The sequence below is a fragment of the Dermacentor albipictus genome, chromosome 1 (genome assembly GCF_038994185.2).
Source record: "Dermacentor albipictus isolate Rhodes 1998 colony chromosome 1, USDA_Dalb.pri_finalv2, whole genome shotgun sequence".
NCBI classification, from domain to species: domain Eukaryota; kingdom Metazoa; phylum Arthropoda; class Arachnida; order Ixodida; family Ixodidae; genus Dermacentor; species Dermacentor albipictus.
Window position 1 is genome coordinate 41402165 of NC_091821.1, and position 19459 is coordinate 41421623.

Sequence of the window (19459 nt, forward strand, 5' to 3'; positions counted from 1 at the left end):
CTACCATACTTACTCACTTAATTTACGCACCCCTAATTTATCACCCTGTATGGTTGTTGGAAAAGAAAAATATCACAGTTCCGCCGGAAAGGCGAAACACCGACTGTGATAGCAAATTAGTAGGTATCTGTACAAAGTAAAGATAGTACTTTTATCGGCCGTATAAACTTGTAAACATTTGCTTACTGAATTAACAATGATAGAATATGTAAGCATGGCTCAACAAGGACGTAGAAAGAAACAGACACACGGAGACAGCGCTGTCTGTCAGCACTATCCGCTGTCTTTGTGTGTCTGCTTCTTTCTACGTCCTTGTTCAGTTTCGCTTACACATTCTATCATGGATTTAAACCAACTAGCGCATCAACATGTTTTAACTAAATTAACCAGCATGGTGTCATGCGCGCACAGGTAAATATGAACACACATCGCTCGATGACAGCGGAAACTGTCTGTGAAAACGCTGGACTTAGGAATCGTGGCAGCAGTCGCGAGCCAGTTGACCTCCGTGCATCTGTCGCTACGCATACGAAGCTACCGGCACTACGTGCACTCTGCAAACATCGCAGATCACCTTGAAGATGAAGCCCACGCGGGCACGCACTTTAGCCACGTCGCAGACTGCTTTCAAGACATACGAGGGCCGGCAGTGCGTCCCAACGCCGTAGTAGATGCCGTGGTTGTCTCCTCTCTGTATGGAGCGGCGGGCGAGGAGGACATCGAGGCATCGTAGCAGCTGCCGGAGAACGCTCCTCCTTCCTCACTTCACTCTCCTGCCTCGCGCACCACAGGAGGGGGCACACATCCAGGCCGCGTTCCTCACTCGCACATGTGACATTGAACCGTGTTTGCCAGCTCACCCTCACACGCTTTCATTCATACTGAACCTTACGGCGTCGCCGACGGCAGAAATGCGCCTAGTGTCCATATATAGTGAAACCTCGTTAAACGGTAGTACTGTTTAACCGAAATAGCATGAGATCGCCTACTTACCTGTCGAAAACGAAACTCAGAGAGAGTGCGATGAAAGAGGAAAAAATGCAGTATTTATTCACTTCGCGCGACAAAAGTGTTATTTTTGTTTGATGCCGCAGCGGCCTAGCACGACGACAGCGGCCTCAAACTTACTGAAGCTGCGTGCCAGCTTTTCAGCCGGCCCCCTCTTCTCGGCGAACACACACATGGCAGATTCCTCATTGACGTTACGTATTCTTCGTGCACACACGCAGTAGTGCTGCAGAAGTCCCAGGACGCCTTTTTCATTGCCGGGTGCCGGAGTTGGGAATACTTTTTGTTTGGAAAAGAGTTACGTTATTGCGCCCCTGTTCACGTCGCGGCAGTTGCAATCATGAGGCTGTTGTGACGCACAGCCTATGCCACTGTCGGGCCTGAATCGCCCGTGCTGTCGCTTTCCATTTAATCCTAATTACTGTCGCTAGTCGACACTTCGGCAACAACAGAGGTAACGATGGCGAAAAGTCGAACCTCGTAGCCGACATGCCTTCGCGGTTGCAGCAGCGCTGTCGAGCAACTTTTTCGCATTCCAAATGCCACACACCGTAATCAACAGCAGATCCCTGTCGCGTGCCAGCACCGACTTCTTCGTGTCACGTTTGATAGCACGGGCAATGTCTAATTTGTCTTCTATGCTGAGCACCCGGCATTTTTTTTATCCGAGCCATATGTCCGAACTTCGCGGTTGCAGCAGTGCTGTCGAGCAACTTCTTCGCATTCCAAATGGCACACACCGTAATCAACAGCAGATCCCTGTCGTGTGCCAGCACCGACTTCTTTGTGTCACGTTTGATAGCACGCGCAATGTCTAATTTGTCTTCTATGCTGAGCACCCGGCATTTTTTTTATCCGAGCCATATGTCCGAACTTCGGCATGATGCAAGTCCCCACTTGCACGACACCATAACGCTTTCTGGCACGGCGTCGAAATGAAGTTGATGTTGATGCAGCTTCACGCGCAAATGTACAGGGCGCTTGGAGGCAGTTATTCCGATCTCTGAGGCTTGTTGTTCTGCCGGGCCGCCCAATGGAGACGATGCACCACCGTGTTTGCGCGACGAAAAGTGGAAATGCTACGTTTTAACCGATGCGTGCGCAATAAGCTGGTACGGTTTATGCGGATACAAAACACATTAGGTTCAAAGGTTGTTGAGTCGGGGATTTGACTTGACTACTTTTAAAACGAAACTACAGTTTAAGCGGGTACGGTTTAACGAAGTTTTACTGTAATTGCTATCGCAATAGAAGAAAAGTTTATTGCTCTGAGCTGCGTTCGTGGACGCGTGTTTGATATGATCAGTGTGTAGGAGTTGATGAAAAGACAAAGCTTTATAAACAAAGAGCATGTGGCAATATTTGCGTGCACATTTTTTTTGTTTACAAGTTATTTTGACTGTAGCATAGTCGACTTCCGTTTATTTGACCCTGACAGGACCGACGAAATCGATAAAATTATCCAACAGGTCAAATTAAGCAAGATGCAGAAAAAAGAAAGAAATGCTCAAACATCGACTTATTTGCCAGTATTATTTTTAACACACCTACAAATCATACGTGTGTGAATTTTCATGTCCGACATAGGGAACTAATGTAGAAATGACTTAAACCTTCTAGCAATAGTAGAAATCTATCGCGCATCCAATTATTTGAAATGGCGGCCAGTTTTCTAAAGTCAGTTACACCGCACGGTTTTTGTAAGTCAACTTTGCCGCAATGGAGCTATGTTTTGCGGTGAAGTGTAAAAGCGCCATGAAGGTGGTTTTGGTTTGCATCCGATTTCACCGCTTAGGAAATTTTTTGGCCCTGGTGTCATGGAAAACAGAAGGTGCTCGTTAGAATGGATAAATACCGTAAGCAAACATTGCAAGCTACCATTATTGTTTGAAAATTTTTCTAGGGTGGATTGGAAATAGGCGTTTTTGACGGAAGATGATGTGTGTTCAACGCATTCACTGTCCCTTAAGTTCTGCCGAGAAAGATGTTGCCTCTAAAGAGGTCGTTATTGGGATCACATATGGGTCAGGCATGTGCAAATAGACGGATCAATTTTGAATTGCCTGGCAAATGCCAATTTTAGAATAAAAATAATCAATGTTTGTGCCCATAGAAATGCATGGACGCTGACCAGGACCTTCAGTTGGGATCGAATTTAAAGAAAAAATCTAACCGCATTCGAATAAATGGAAGTCTATTGTATATTCTCTCATGTTCTTTTCTTTCTTTGTATGTGAACCTACATATACCTGAAAAAGATCTCTGTAATCAAACATACTGTAATGCTCCAAGGTACAAATATTAGTGTAGAGTACCCGCTGCAACTGTGATTGTCAGTTAGCTTTAAGCTTGCCTAAAGATGTGCGCAGACTGTTTTTACCTTATGGGAGAGGGGGCAGCATGGCACAATGAGTGTTGTGTGCTAGTTAAGTAAATAGCAAGGCTTATTGTTCAAGGGGCTGGTTTTGAAGGAGCGGTGATTGAACTGGATGCAGTGTTTTTTTTTTTTTTGTACATAGGACTAGTCTGATGTTGCATTGTAAACTTGTATTTTTAAGAAAGTGTATGATTATGACGAAGCCTACAATTACTGCCGAGCAGAGAGAGAGAGAGAATGAAGAGGAAAGGCAGGGAGGGAGCAGGAGTTTTCAGTTCACTAGGCATCCTTGTAGAGATAATTTGATGAGACTGATGAGAGTGAGTTGGCGTGGTCACCTGCAGGCACCTGTTGCTCGGTGGTGGTCGGGGTCATGTGGCTGCTCTGGACTGGGTCACCAAGCGCCTTCTATGCGAGACCAATGTGATGGAATCAGTGCATGCAGTCCAGTGGCTGCACATGCCCACCATGTTTGCTGTGGCACAAAAGTCTTGGACATACATTTATGACAGCCAGGGAGTTGAACTGCACTGCCTTAAAGCCCTGGACAATGTGCTACGCATGGCCTTTCTGCCTTACCACTTCTTGCTTGTCACAGCTGTATGTTACTTTTGTTTATCCCTTCCTTTATGCTTTTTTTGATGTGGTGTTCTCAGCACTATTACTCTTGAGCCTTCTGAGCCCTTTGTCCATCCACTGCCACATGTATGGTTGTGAAGTCCTTTATTGTAAGACAGGTGTTGTCTGTATTAGTAATCAAGAAGCCACGAGGCTGGTAATAGAACCTTATTACATTGCAAATAGTAAAATCTGCATAAGCAAGCCTTTCATTGTGCTTGCTGAGAGAGAAGTACTTTGCTTTACTAAGCATCAGCTCTGCTGTCGTGTTAGCACATATCCAGTTATACTGTAATGCAATTCATCATCAGGTGTTTGCTGGAAATAGCAGTAATTTTTTTAATGGTTGCTCCCCACTGAATTGGTGCTGACATGTGCAGGCACCATGACTTTTGAAGCACATAAATTGTGAGAGAGTGCTTGTCTTTCCACTCTTTTCTTGTGTCTTGTTTTTCATTCTCCTTCTGTTTTAATATCAACAGGATCCAACTTTCTGTACTTCCTACAGAGCCAATTGCTATGCTGTGTGTTCAGATTCAGATTCAGATTTATTGGTTCCAAAAACAGAAGTAAATACATGACAAATATACAGACGAGGGTCCCAAAGTGAAAGAACTGTAGTGGGACCCTCGGTTAATAATAACAACATTGATGGTGATATCAATAGTCAGCAAATTAGCGTATTATAAAACATCTACAGATCAAATACATCATTAGACATGTCATTTACAATCAAACACGAAAAAGCACGTTATAAAAGAAAGTCGGAAAAAAGCATGTGTGAAATACAAGAAATGACATGTGAGATAAAAGTCAAAGGTACACCGCCAGATCGTAGTTAAGTTATCGCAGGAAATGATGCTTAAGGTGATTTTTAAAAATTGTAAGAGAAGTACAGGATTTTATGGTTGATGGTAATTCATTCCAAAGAGAAATTGCAGCGAAGGAAGATGTTTTTTTGCCGTAATTGGTATGAACCATGGGTAATAAGAAATTGTTGTTAGCCGCAAATCTGGTCATATTTTTATTCTGCAAAAGGTCAGTTGCATTGAACGGAAACGTAAGGTTATTATGAAGCAACCTGTGGAGTAAGACGAGTATGTTAAACTGGAACAAATTAATAATAGGCAAGATATTATACGCTCGAAGTAACAAAGAGGCATTAGATTGCATGGAGCTAGAAGTGATAATGCGTATTGACTGATTTTGGATATGTTGAATTGATGATAAGTGACAAGTGTACGTGTTGCCCCATGAAACAATGCCGTAATTAATGTGACTATGAATGAACGCATAATACAACGCTAGCAGAGCCTCATAAGAAAAAAAAGGGCGAGCTTTGATTAATGCATATATACCAAACGCAGTCTTGTGCTTGAGATGTTGGAAGTGAGAGCGAAATGTAAGGTTAGGGTCAAGATGTATGCCAAGAAAAGTGACATCGGTGCTAACGGGAATTGATTGAATTCCAAGCTTTACTTCAGGAATAGAAGTTAAGGCCCTTTGAGCACTTTTGAATAACATAAATTTAGTTTTTAAAGGATTAAGAACTAAGTAATTGTTGCTACACCATTTTATAGTGTTACTTAATGCAATATTTAATTTAGAAGTAAGAGTAGTAACAGATTTGTCAGATGAAGATATGGTTGTGTCATCTGCATATAAAATGCAATGAACGCAGTTGGTGGAGTTAAGAGAATCCGGAAGATCATTAATATATAAAAGGAAAAGCAAAGGGCCCAGAACTGATCCCTGTGGTACACCTTGGTTAATACATTTTGTTACTGAGAAAGTATTTGCTGCATGTACTGTGTACGGCCGGTCAAGTAAATAATTTTTTAAGAATGTTAGCGCAGGACCGGTTATACCGTAAGAGTCAAGTTTATTAAACAGGACTTGATGGCTAACCGTGTCATAAGCTTTACTGAAGTCTAAAAATACAGATCCAACTAAGTTTCCCGAATCAATACATTTTTTTATGTAGTCAGTTAGAGATAGAACAGCTAGATTCGTGGAACTTCCTGGGCGGAAACCAAATTGATTGTTATTTAGCAATTTAAACTTTGTTAAGTAGTTATTAAGACGTTTAACAAATAATTTCTCAATGAGTTTACTAAGGCAGGACAGAATTGCAATTGGTCAGTAATTATTAACTGTGTGTATGTCGCCTTTTTTAAAAACGGCAATAATCTTGGCACGTTTTAAAAATGAAGGAAATGCACCTTCTTTGAACATAAGGTTAATAATGTTACAGAGCGTGTCGCAAACTAAATGCGCAACCACTTTTAAATGCCTGACACAAATATTGTCTAAGCCAGGCCCTGTATTTTTAAGGTTAGCAATCGTGGAGCGCGCTTCATTTGGTGTAGCTGGTAACAAGAAGAATGATTGTGTCGTACGGCTCAAAGTATTATGCAACTGCGCATGTATGTTGTTATTAGTGTAAACAGAAGAAAAGTAGTCCGAAAAAGCATTAGCAGTTTCTTTGGGGTCAGAAAGAGTGAGACCTTTGTAATTTATTTTGGTTATAGAGGCATTAATAGGCGATTTGTTAAGAAAAGAGTTCAATAACTGCCATTGCTTTTTGGGGTTATGTTTATTCTGATCAAATTTATTTTCGTAGTACTTTTTTTTCGCCTGTTTTAGTAAAACATTCAGTAATTTACAGTATATACTATAGCGTCTAGCTAGTCTAGTATTAAAGGGCTGACGTTTAGTTTTCTTGTACATGTTTTCCTTCTTTCTTAAACTTTCTAGAAGACCGTCCATCATCCATGGGTTGCGCGGATATTTATAATTTTTCCCACATTTTACAGTGCGTGTGTTAGTCGAAACAGCCAATAAAAATAAAGTGCAGAATTTCTTTAGTGCTTCTTCGGGATCAGACATAGAATTAATTGGCGACCAGTCAGTTTCACTGAGGGCTTCAATAAAGGTATCTGCACTAAATACGGAAGTAAAGTAGCTATTATCGTTCTTATGTATTTCATTGTTAAATGTAAGAAAAACAGGAAAATGATCGGTTATGTCAGTATTAATAACCCCGGAGCAAGGCGATGGTGATACGTTCGATAACACGTGATCAATAAGTGTACTGCTCCCATGAGGGGATACCCTAGTTGGGCAGTCAATGAGCGATTCAAAACCGAGTCCAGCAAAACAATCTGTGTAAGTGGTGTACGAGGTAGCTTCAGTGTCAAGTAAGTTAATATTAATATCACCTACAATCACCACATCCTTATTTTCAAAAGCTAGCTTGGACAATACTGCATCAAGAGAAAGCAAGAAGTCGTTAAGGGAAGATGACGGTGAGCGATAAATGCAACCAAGGATCAAGTTCTTATTGTTATTAAGGAATGACCGGTCGACTTCTATCCACACTGACTCACAATGATTCACGTTAACTGCCAGATCAAATCTGCGAGCGTAGGTAACAGCTTGTGAAACAAAAATGGTGGCGCCACCATGACTTTTAGTTGGACGATGACAATACTCGGGTTGATAAGACGGAAAACCGCTCATGTTGTTGTCGGAATCAGAAAGCCAAGTCTCCGATATGCAGATAAAAGTAAAGACATGCTCAAGTGAGGCAATGAAGTTATTAATTCCATCTATGTTCTTACGAAGGCTACGAGCATTGAAGTGAAGGAGTGATCGTTTATTTGCGGTAAGACAAGATTTTACGTCAACGGGGTAGAGCAAGGCCATGGAAAAAAATGGAAAAAAATATTTACAGTGAATCACGTGAAGATTCGAAGGTCGGACTCAGTGAAAATGCGGTAGACCCTGCTATCATCAGTTTTGCGGGCTTTTATCTGGCAGTTTTCTGTCCATAAGTATTTCCACTTATTTTCTTTTTTGAGTGCCAGTGCCTTCGAGAACATCTTCTTGTTATCAATGGTCAAGTGGTCATTTACAAGACAGGCGTGGTAGTGCCACCTGTGAAACCAATGTGGTCTGTGCGAAGCCTAGCTCTTCTTGCCTTCCTGATGAACTCGTTTTTCTTATCCCGTGAGCAGAAGCGAGCAATGATGTTCTTCTCATTTGATTTAGAGGCAACACGGTGAGCCGTGTCGATATCAGCGGGTACGAGAGGGTACTCGATAGCATCGCCAATTCGCTTCAGAATGGCTCCGCAGTCTTCACCCTGCGATTTCCACATTATTAATGGAATTAATGAATTAATTTCCACATTATTCATTCTCGAATATTGCTCTAAATCAGCCACTTTTCTTTCGAGCGCTTCGTTACGCGATAAGAGCGCCTTGTTTGAGGTTACGAGTTCTTCCTGTTTTAGTTTTATTGTGTCTAGTTCCTTGTTCATGAACTGAACACTTTCACAGAGGGAAGCGTGCTCACCTAGTCCTACATTCTGTAGCTTGATGTTAATTCGTGATACTAAATCATTGATCAGTATATCCAACTTCTCGTTCAGCACTGCTTCAAGAGATGCAATTTTTTTCGCCAGTTCCGCTGTGGTAGGCATAGTGAAGCATATACACTACGAACAGTAAAAGAAGAACTTTTGGCAGCAGTTGCGGCAGAATTAATTTTTAGATAGTGTACAGAAGTAATAAACCAACCTGTTGGCAAGAAGAATTTTCTTAGAAGGAGGACATGCCGCCGCAACTGCTGCCGCCAAATTGAATCAGTGCCGTTGTGTGCGTCCTTATATGGTCCTCGTTGAGGTCACGTGCAGTCCGCGCAGACTCAGCAGGCAGTACAGGGCTCAGACGCTTGAAAGCACTATTCTATGTAGTATCATGAGTATAAGCAGACTACAATGTACACATTTCATAAAGCATACACTGCAGTAATATCTTAATTCCTAGATGGCATGCACTAAAATACAGATTCAGCATGTAAAATAATGAAAGCATTTGAGCAGTGCTGCAGAAACTGAAAAGTACTTGACTTTGGTAGCAAGGTAGTAGCAATAGCCAGATCTCATCATACGTTAAATTGGGAGATAAACCTGAGCTTTCTCATTTTGGGCTGATGAATTATTTTATGTTTAAGTACTACTATTACTGTATTATTATTTGTGTAATATGCAGTGGTGGGAATGCTGCTACAATTGCTCCAATCTGCTACATACACTCATGCCACAAATGACTGAACCTGCTCCAAAGCTGCTCCAGGATGAGTCGTGTCTCTGCGGCTCCAACACCATGGAGTCCTCCATGGTGTTATGGCTGTGATTTTTTTTTCTCTGCACATTTTTATTTGAACAAGTGGAGAACTCGCTATTTTCAGTATCATAGAGCCTCAATAAATATTTTATTAAAGAACAAAGCGAAACCGCACAATAAACCACCCTGCAACCTGCAGAGAAGCTTCCATGTAAACACCGGCCAACAAAACTATTTGTCAAAGCCATTTAGTTGTCCAACAGGTTCCGAACTGCGGCATTAAATCTCGCTGCGCAAGAATCTGCGCTCGTGGGTCGCATAGCCTTGGCTCTGCTGCACAGAACTACTGAAACAGAGTATAGCTCAGCTATTTTACTATATTTATACAACTTTAGACTTAAAATAATTTTGCTTGAATAGCCATCTTGCATACCACATAACTGTATTGCTGCGAGTTTTTTCTGCCTTTGTGCAGCTTGCTTTACCACTTGGGACGCATGGTGTATTTTATGTATTGAGTGTGCAAGTCAACTCAGTGTGGCTGCATGACGTTTGTAGTTGTAGCGGATGATCTTCACGAATATTAGCAATGATGTGTGCTGGTACTCTGGTACTATTTTTGACGTGCAGGACTGTTGTCTGGCCGATAACCATTCAGAATCATCGTTGTTGATTGCTACAAAATTTGCTCCAAAGTGCCCTTGGCCATCCCACCACTGAATTATGTCAACTGCTGGTATCTATGCTGTAATAATTTTTCTTGCTAGCTATATATATTTTTTCCCTGTTTAGTAGTTTTTTCTTTGTAACATATTATAAGAGGTCTCCTTACAAGTGGTTCACTATGGGGCCGCTTTTCACATAAGTTGCCTATTTCTGTATATGCACTAAAATTGAATAAACATTCAACTTCAACTTAAGGTAAATTATGTGAAAGCAATATGTAACAGCTATTTGTTACGATCCCTGATTTCTTTCTTTCTTTCTTTCTTTTTTTTTTTTTCAGAGTGAGAAAGGTTACCTTTCTTGGCTGGATACATCCATTGGGAAACTGGTGGCTCAGTTCAATGCGAAGTCTGGCCGGCTCAATGTCATGAAGCAAAATCCACACAATGCTGTCATCCTAACAGGCCACACAAATGGTTTGTATAATGCACACTTCTTTAAATGGTGGAGCTAGCCTGTGAATTGGTCAACCTCTTCTATGAGTAATAGAATGAAAGCTCTATGACATGTCTGCCAAGGTCATTCATCACATTGCAATGACCTTGAGCCGCCGAAGTGCAAGTGGGGCAGGTGTGACGTCATGCCACGTGATCCGCTGTGGACAGGAGTCACAGCTGCGCTCACTTGGAGCCTTGTCGCTGCAGTACCATGTGGCTAGGCGAGGGTTCAAGGGTTAAATATAGCCCGACGTAGCGTGAGCTCCTGTACTTACTACTTCACGTAGGTGGGAACTACAGCATCTATAATTCGACTGATGGTTCGAGGTACTGGCACCGCCAATGCAACCGGACGTGGCCAACGCATTCCAACACTTGCTCGCGCGCCGATACTAACTATAAGCACACCTTTAACGACTGCTTTGCCAGCGCTTGGTCGCTCAGTCTCGCCATGGATGGCGTGCTGGCTGGGCCCTCTGTGCTTGCGCTTCAGCACAAGTGACATGAATCCAGTCATCCAGCAGATATAGCTAGACAGCAGGCTGCAAAATCTCGAGCAAAGGCAAAGTTGCCTTCTGAAACACCGAAGTGAAGGGAGGCCAGATTAGCTTGTTACAGAGAAGCTTACCAAGCGCGTGAAAAGCATGCCAAGATCTACTGAAACCGCCGCCGTCATTCAGCTACAGGAACAACAACAAGGAGAAGGAGACGAAGTCATCGATACAAGCAACGGCACCCATAACGAACGTTCGACAAACCACACCATTTGGCGAACCACACCGTTTGGCTGGCGGCAAGCTCAACTGCAACGGCCGGGTTTCACTGCGACTTCACGGACAACCCGTTCGGCAGCTTGTGTAATGTGTGTGAAAGACTGCGGCCTAACTTTAATAAAACACTGTGTGCATAGTCTTTGCAAAACCAAGCCAAATGGACCTTTCGCTCGTGATAACTAGGTTTACAAAAGTTAAACCTCAGCCAATTTTTTTGTTCATCTGCAACAGTAACAAAAGACCTTTGCTATTTTATAGCATCTCTTGATGTTCAGTGGCCTGAAATTTTATTTAGTTCTGAAACTACAGTTAAACCTCGATATAATGAAGTAGGTAAAATCAGCAATTTGCTTCGTTATATCAAAATTTTGTTCTATTGAAATGCGACCTTTTATGCTAATAAGTACATTTGCCGATCAATTTTTCTTGCGCAAAAAGGAGCTGCAGAATTCGAATAAAAAAGCAATTCATTTTGATAAATTTGGGAGTCTGTAACAAATGTACGGTTTCATGCCACGTATGTCAACGATATCTTCTCGGAGGTACAAATTATGTAAAGCCAGCCACGCTTTCACGTGGATTCCGCCCCCACGGGTGATAGCATTGCCCACACTGGGACGAAGCAACCAGGAAATTGCACTTATCGCACTTGGACTTCATATGGAACAAGATGCGGCTCCACTTCGGCGGTCGTTCTTCTGGCGCGGTTCTTGTAACATGGTTCTTGTAGCGAGAGGTGCGTTTGCAGCAGCCGTTTGTAATTCAATCATTTGACGATCTGTGTCCACGAAATTTTCCATTTATTGTCTCGGCATTCCTTTACGGCTGCAGGGAAATTTCGTTATATTGAAATTGCATACAAACATACAGTCGCCGACCGTTTATTCGGACCTCACGGGGATCGCGGAAATGTCCGAATAAACAGGTGTCCGAAAAAGCAGATTAAGAAAAAAAAATGAAATCCTTTATTTCCATGCACTTCGGGCTCGGCAGTAGGCTTGAAGAAATCGAGAATGCGCCTTTGCCCACTGTTCCGTTTACGCACAATCAGATAAGCCTGAATCTCAGAGAGGGTTGTACGGTCACTATAGGCGGCTGAAAGCACAGTCACCGTTTGTGCATGCTCCGCATGCGACGGCAGCGTAGCACATGGTGCGTCATCTTCCGACTCGGAGTCATCGTCCGGCGGTGCAGCAGAAACCTGACGAATATCGCGAGTTCTGCACATGTCAGTACAGCAGTGTCAGCACCTGTGAAACTGTCAAATGAGACGGTGTCCGGAATCGCAATGCAAGCACTGCGCAGGTCTCGGCAGAACATTTTCCGCGTCAGTAGGGAGCACATCGGAAGGCGACAAATCTTAGGCCTCCTGGCGCCCGCTTGCCGGCATTCCCCAGCGAAGTCTGCGCCGGCACTGTCGGCGCCATTAGACACTTGACGCGATGTTTCCGTACACCGCGTTGAATCATCGAAACCTCGACACAGCGCACAAAGCAAACACCACCGCGCTGACACCAGTCGCACAAACGAAAAACGTGGCCTGCTCGCAGCGTCGTGCGCGAAGAAACAAATCAGCTGCTGGATTGTCTTGACATGGCTTACTAAGCTGAAACCGGAACTACTGTAGAGCCACTCTATCGAACCAGGCAAAAACGATGATGATGAGCGGGAATTTCCAGTAGTACCACTTCGTGGGGCAGCAAGGAGGCTCTGTTCAAAACAAAAATGGTGTTCAGCAAGTCGAACTATGCGCCGTGCATGATGCTCTCGATCGAGTTGGCTTAAGGAGTGTCCGAAAGATCAGATGAGAGGTTGCAACGTGTCCGGGCAGTTGTTATACATTATGGTCTATGGGGAGAATGGCGGTGCCGCGAAGCTGACCGAATAATCGGGCATGTCCGAATTTTTGGAGTCCAGAAAATCGGTCGGCAACTGTACTTCATTATATTCACGTTCTAAAAATACATGGTGTTCTATGGACAAGAGGTTATGCAAAGTTAACTGCCGTATTTACTCGAATCTAGGCCGACCCCGATTCTAAGCCGACCCCCTAAAGTCCGAAGCCAACAAAAAATATATATATTACCTCGAATGTAGGCCGAACAAAAAAGTAAGGACAGCGTTCACAAAATGCAGATAGCATTTATTGAATCTGAACGTGCAGAGCACATTCAGTGCATCGTCGCTGCTAGACTCGTCGCTGTGTTCCTTGTCACTGTCACCTTCAAACAGTGCACTATCTTCGGTACCATCAAGTACATTAGATATGCTGCACTTTTTAAACGCGCACGATCAAAGTACCTAGGATGTCATCCCACGCTGCAGCTACCCAGCCCGCCAGCTGCGATAGCGATGCACGTTTGATGCGGCCCGTTGCCATTAGCATGTGGTCTTCGTGAGTGAGCCAGTCCGTGTAATATTTCCGCAGACGATCCTTGAAGGGTTTGTTGATGCAGCCATCAAGTGGCTGCAACTGGCTCGTCATGCCGCCCGGTATGACAGCGAGGTCCGTGTTCGCTTGGGTGAGCGCAGCCTTCACGTTGTCGGTCAAGTGCCCACGGTAAGAGTCGACGACAAGAAGCGAGTTCTTTGTCAAAAGGGCTCCTGGACGCTGTTGCCACACAATCTTAACCCACTCTTCCACCATCGCACCCGTCATCCACCCATTCTCTTTTGCCCACACAATGACATTTTTTGGGAAAGTTTCTCGAGCAGGCAATGTCTTTCTTTTAATATCATATAAGGAGGGAGTTTATGTCCATAAGCTGTGCAGCACAGCATCACAGTTGCGTGCTGCTTCTCGTAGCCCGCAGAGCGCACCTTTACCTCCTTGGCACCCTTTCGTTCACGGTGTCACGGTGTACGCTACTGGTACAGTGAAACCTCGTTAAACCGTAGTTGGCCGGAGCTCGGAAAAAGTATGTACTAAACGGTAGTACTGTTTAACCGAAATAGCATGAGCTTGCCCACTTACATGTCGAAAACGGAACTCAGAGTGCGATGAAAGGGGAAAAAAAACATGCAGTATTTATTCACTTCGCGCGACAAAAGTGTTATTTTCGATTGATGCCGCGGCAGCCTAGCACAACGACAGCGGCCTCAAACTTACTGAAGCTGCGTGCTAGCTTTATAGCCAGCCCCCTCTTCTCGGCAAACGCTCGCATGGCAGATTCCTCATTGGCGTTACGTATTCTCCGTGCACATGCGCAGTAGTGCTGCAGAAGTTTCGGGGCGCTTTTTTCATTGCCGGGTGCCGGAGTTCAGAATACAGTTAGTTTGGAATAATGTTATCGCGCCCCTGTTCTCGTCGTGACGATTGCATTCATGAGGTTGACGTAACGCGCAGCTTCTGCCACTGTCGGGCCTGAATCGCCCGTGCTGTCGCTTTCTGTGTCGTCCTCATCACTGTCACTAGTCGACACTTCAGCAACAACAGAGGCAACGATGGTGAAAAGTCGAACCTCGTAGCCGACATCTCTTCGCGGTCGCAGCAGCGCTGCCGAGCAACTTCTTCGCATTCCAAATTCCCCACACTGTAGTCAACAGCAGATCCCTGTAGCGTGCCAGCGCCGACTTCTTCGTGTCACGTTTGATAGCACGGACGATGTGTAATTTTTCTTCTATGCTGAGCACCCGGCGTCTTTTTTATCCGAGCTTCAGCATGACGCGAGTCTTCGCTTGCACGACGCCACAAAGCTCTCTGGCATGGCGTCGAAATGATGGTGATGTCGATGTGGCTTCATGCGCAAACACACAGGGCGCTTGGAGGCCGTTGTTGCGATCTCTGAGGCTTGTTCTGCCGGGCTGCCCAACGGAGACGATGCACTGCCGCGATTGCGCGACGAAATGTGGAAACGCTACGTTTTAACTGATGCGTATGCAATAAGCTGGTGCGGTTTATGCGGATACAAAACACATTATGTTCAATGGCCGCTGAGTTGGGAATTTGACTTTACTACTTTTAAAACGAAACTACTGTTTAAGCGGGTACGGTTTAACGAGGTTTTACTGTATATCAAAAGACAGAGCCGTCTGGTCGGCGTTGCCGATTTGCCCAAAGTTGGTGCCTGCTGCTTCTCTCTTTCGCAGCACGTAACGCTGAAAAGCTATCAGCTTTTCTTCAAAATCGCTTGGCAGCTTTTGGGTGATTGAAGTGCGACGTCGGAGGCTGAAGCCGAAGCGCTTCATCAATTTCTGAAGCCAGCCCCGGCTGGCTTTGAAATCCTTTGGCGTTAGGCCTCGCTCCCTTGAAAGTTTTCTAGCTTTCGTTTGGAGCACTTCTGTTGTCACTGGAAGGGCAGCTGTTCTCTGCTTCCGAAGAAAGTCGGCCAAAACTGTCTCCACTTTGTGGTGACAGCCTTTCTTTGGTCCGCTAAATGCCATCCTTGTTGCGGCGCATGCAAAAAGCTGCTGTCGTTGTCCCCTCCAACGACGGACGTTTTTCTCGTCGACACCGAAGTCCCGCCCTGCTTGAAGGTTCGACGATGCCTCTGCGGCTATCACAACTTTTCGCTTAAAAGCGGCACTGTAGTGGCATCTCCTGCTTGGTGCCATCGCAATAACACCATGCCGCACACCAATACGGCCGACACGACACAGGTCAAAATGGCGACCTCGCTTGTGTACGGTTGGCTACTGGCATGGCTAGTAGCGGCTGCGATACTGACTTTTCCAGATGGTGCTAGCTATGCACCATATTTAGCAGTTTCAATGAAAAACTGGCGCATTTTTTTAAACCCTCGGATCTAAGCCAACCCTAGAGTTTGGAATATGATTATTTGAAAAAGAACTATCGGCCTAGATTCGAATAGATACGGTAGTTCGTTATAATGAAGTCCATTATATCGAGGTTTAACTGTATTGCATAAGCTGAATGATGTGTGCTCACTTCATTTCCTGTATACAGTGTGAATTAATGTGGCACTATTGGCCAGTACAGGACAGAGTGCAAACAAACACACAGTATAGTGCGAATTAAGGCAGACTTATTAGCCAGTACCAGACATGGTGTAGACAAACAAAGGACATAGTGCGATTTAAAGTGCCTCATGGTACGGGACGTAGTGCAAACAAACACCGAATATAGTGGGAAATAAGGCAGCCCACGGCCACAAGTGATGCATGTGAGCACTGACGTAAGCACCAACACGGCGTTGTTGTCATTCTGTCATCATCAATTCATCGCAGACCGGCGTTGCACACACATACGTCGCCGCAGGCATCGTCATCTTTCCACCATTCCATGGTCGCAATCACTGCGTTGTCATATCGTCATCATTTCATTGTCGTCATTTTGTCTTAGTGATTTCACTTGTGGGGATCGAGGTGCCTTTCCGTACCTTGTCCCCCAGCTTGCACGTTGTGCTTAGCTTTATGTCCGGGAACTGCTACTGTAACTGCAACATGGCAGGCACAGCACGCCGGAGCTAATTTCCCGTCATTTTTGATGCACGTGAACCATCCCGTTCTGCCGTCGACCTGTTCGCCGGTCGTGTGAGGCCTCACGCACCTGTTGGAATGGTAACCCAGCTCTCCTCTATGCCGTTTACTGGCCCCTCAGGGACGGGTGTGCATTTGGAAGAACAGGTGCAGGTTGACCCTTCTCATACCGCTACGCCTGGCATCGAGCAAACGCCGCTGCTCACCACAGCAGCACACCACAGCAGCACAGCTTCTCCAAGTCCTGATGAAAGCGGCCTGCTCGCAGCCGAGTGCTCTAAAGGGAGACCTCCAGTCCCCTCAGCCAGGCATGGCAAGTGGCCCTACGAGTACCTCTCCCAGAGTATGGCAGTTATTCGACCGCACGAGGGCTATGGAGTACCTCAAGGCACTGCACTGCTATCAACAAGCAACGCAGCTGGACAACAGCGCGAAGCCAGGCACTATATTCCCCATCTCACTAACAGCCCATGCGGCACAGTGGTACCGACTTGTTGGCTGCCAAGCTTGTTCGATGGAGGTGTTTAGGACGCTTTTCTGCAGCAAATTCCTCCCTCCTGACTATGAGCGCCACATGCGTTGCAAGCCAGATCTTCGCACCCAACACCCCGATGAACCTCTGCTTGAGTATGTCGGGGCTATGCAGGAGCTCTATCTTCTTGCTGACCCCATAGCATCTGATGCCGAGAAGGTGGAGCGGGCTATTCGTCAAGCCCATCCAACCTTCGCCGCTTGCCTTCGGAGCACCCATTATTGTGACCTAAACGAGTTTCCCTCCGATGCGAAGCGGATTCAGGACGACACACTGGCAGCAAGAGCCTACCGCCCACTGCCACCGCCGTCCGCCTCTCTTGAACCTCGTTGTGCGTGGGTTGGTGCTGACTCGTCACTCCATAATTCCCTGAAATACAAGGCGGCCTCGGCCACGAGAGAATACCGAGATGCGCTTGATCTTTCCGACTGCGCTCTTGACCTGTACTCGCCAACGAGAACACGAACCCCGTGCCCCTGCACACGAAGGGAAATATGATCGTGGTGCCCCTTTGGCTAGCAAACGGAGGCTACCTAGAGGTTGAGACGTGCCCAGGCCCCCTCAATTGGACCGAGGCGTCTGCTACCATTGTCATGAATGCGGCCACATTGCCCGAACATGCAAAGTGTGCTGCCCGACGCAAGAGCCTCCTCGCCCGTCAGGAAACAGCGTGTGCTGCCAGTGAGCTCCCCCTCGCTGGCGGCGACAGTATAAGTGCATGGTAATGAAACGCAACCTCTGGCTCCAGTGGTGTGTTGTGCTGGAACTGACCCTTCCCCCATGCCGGCGCCTTTCCACGATACCCTTATGATCGCTGGTCGGCAGTTTGTGGCACTTCTGGATAGTGGGGCTTCGGTCTCAATGTTTGAAGAACAGGTTATGGCTTCTTGCACCAGCATTCCATCTGCATTAGAGCCTCCGACACCGCCTTCCACCTCGCAGGCTGCCTTGTGCGGCTCGGTGCGGTTGGTTATGCACTGGGAGAATCGCGTGTGTCGTCAGCGCTTTGTGCATCTCCCGGGTTTTTCCGTGCCTATGATTCTCAGACATGACCTCCTCGCATGCATGGGTATCGTGATTGATGTCGCAAGCGGAGGTTACAGGGCAGGTCCTTCTGGCTCCTTGCAACCCTTTGCTACACTTCCGCTGGCCACGAGAGCCCCTCAGATGCCAGGTGCCGCGCGAGAGCAGGAGGAGAGGAGACCTAGCGCAGTTCCCTTGGCTCATGCCTCGCACTCCACTGCCAATACCAATCCCTTGGCCGGCACGGTGGAAAACGGTTGTTGCATTAAAGCATTAACGGCAACATGGCAGACATGGCTAGCGTGTTGGAGTTAATTTCCCATGCAAACCATTCTTCTCCCTACCCGGCTCAAGTCACCATGCAAACAAGTGTCACTGGGACACGCACTGATTGGCCTCTCGAGTAGTGGCACCCGGCCACCTTCTCCACTTGAGCTCTCCTCCGCTGAGCGCTTTATCCTTTATCGCCGTGGCAGATGCGCACACCACAACAAGGTGGTTACATGAGACCTTTGCTCCCGCAACTTTTCATTCTCGCGCTTGGTGGACCGCTTCCTAGTTAGCCCTAGCACAGCAGGCGCGCGCACTCGATCGGTCTTGTGGTGCGCCTTTGCCTGTAAGTGCCGCGACTGTTGCACTGTGCTGTATCTCGGGTGGATAAACCCATGTTTGTTGGCAATCTGACTCTGGAGCCTTCTCTGCACTATGTCAGAGAGTCGACGAACCCTGCCGTAGCGCCTTTGTGCATTATAGAGTGGAGGAGCATTGTGCCATTTCCTGACCATAGCTCGTAGGGTGAGCCTTGTGCAAACCCATCTTCACACACTGTCATTGTCCCATTGCTATCATGCCGTCCTCATTCAAACTCAGTCATTCCCTTCGTCACACCATCTTTGCTTTGACATTGTTATACCAGTAGCATCAGAATATCGTCACGCCATCATCGTCATACCATTGTCGTCACTCCAGCATCGTCATTCCATGGTCAGCCCACCATTGTCGTCGCACCATCGTCATCATACGTCATCGTCACTCCATTATTGTCATCTCATAGCCATCATGCAATCGTCATACCCATGGTTGGTGCACTGTTGTTGTTATTCCATTGTTGTCAAGCCATCGTTGTCACACCATCATCGTCACTCCAGCATTGCCATCCCATGGTCGAGGTGCCGTAGTCACACTGGCGTCATCATCTCATGGTCATGCAGTCATCATCACACCATCGTTGTCGTACCACTATCGCCACGCCATCGTCTTTGCACCATGGTTGTCATGCAGTCATCATCATGCCATTGTGATGGTTTTAGTGTCATTATGCTGTTCTTGGTCATGCATTCATTTCATTGTTGTTGCATTGTCATCATACCATCATCTTCATGCCATCACGGTCA

The 19459-nt window shown here is 45.9% G+C and overlaps 1 protein-coding gene across 2 annotated transcripts in view; it reads left to right on the plus strand.

Moving 5' to 3' along the window:
• LOC135906625 (WD repeat-containing protein 46) overlaps positions 1 to 19459 on the plus strand; it is a 94907-nt gene that overhangs the window by 29294 nt on the left and 46154 nt on the right. For both annotated transcript variants that reach the window (XM_065438110.1, XM_065438101.2), the window contains exons 5-6: positions 3730 to 3985; positions 10142 to 10277. In XM_065438110.1, coding sequence (XP_065294182.1) covers positions 3730 to 3985; positions 10142 to 10277 — 392 coding nt within the window. The remainder of the gene's footprint in view (positions 1 to 3729; positions 3986 to 10141; positions 10278 to 19459) is intronic.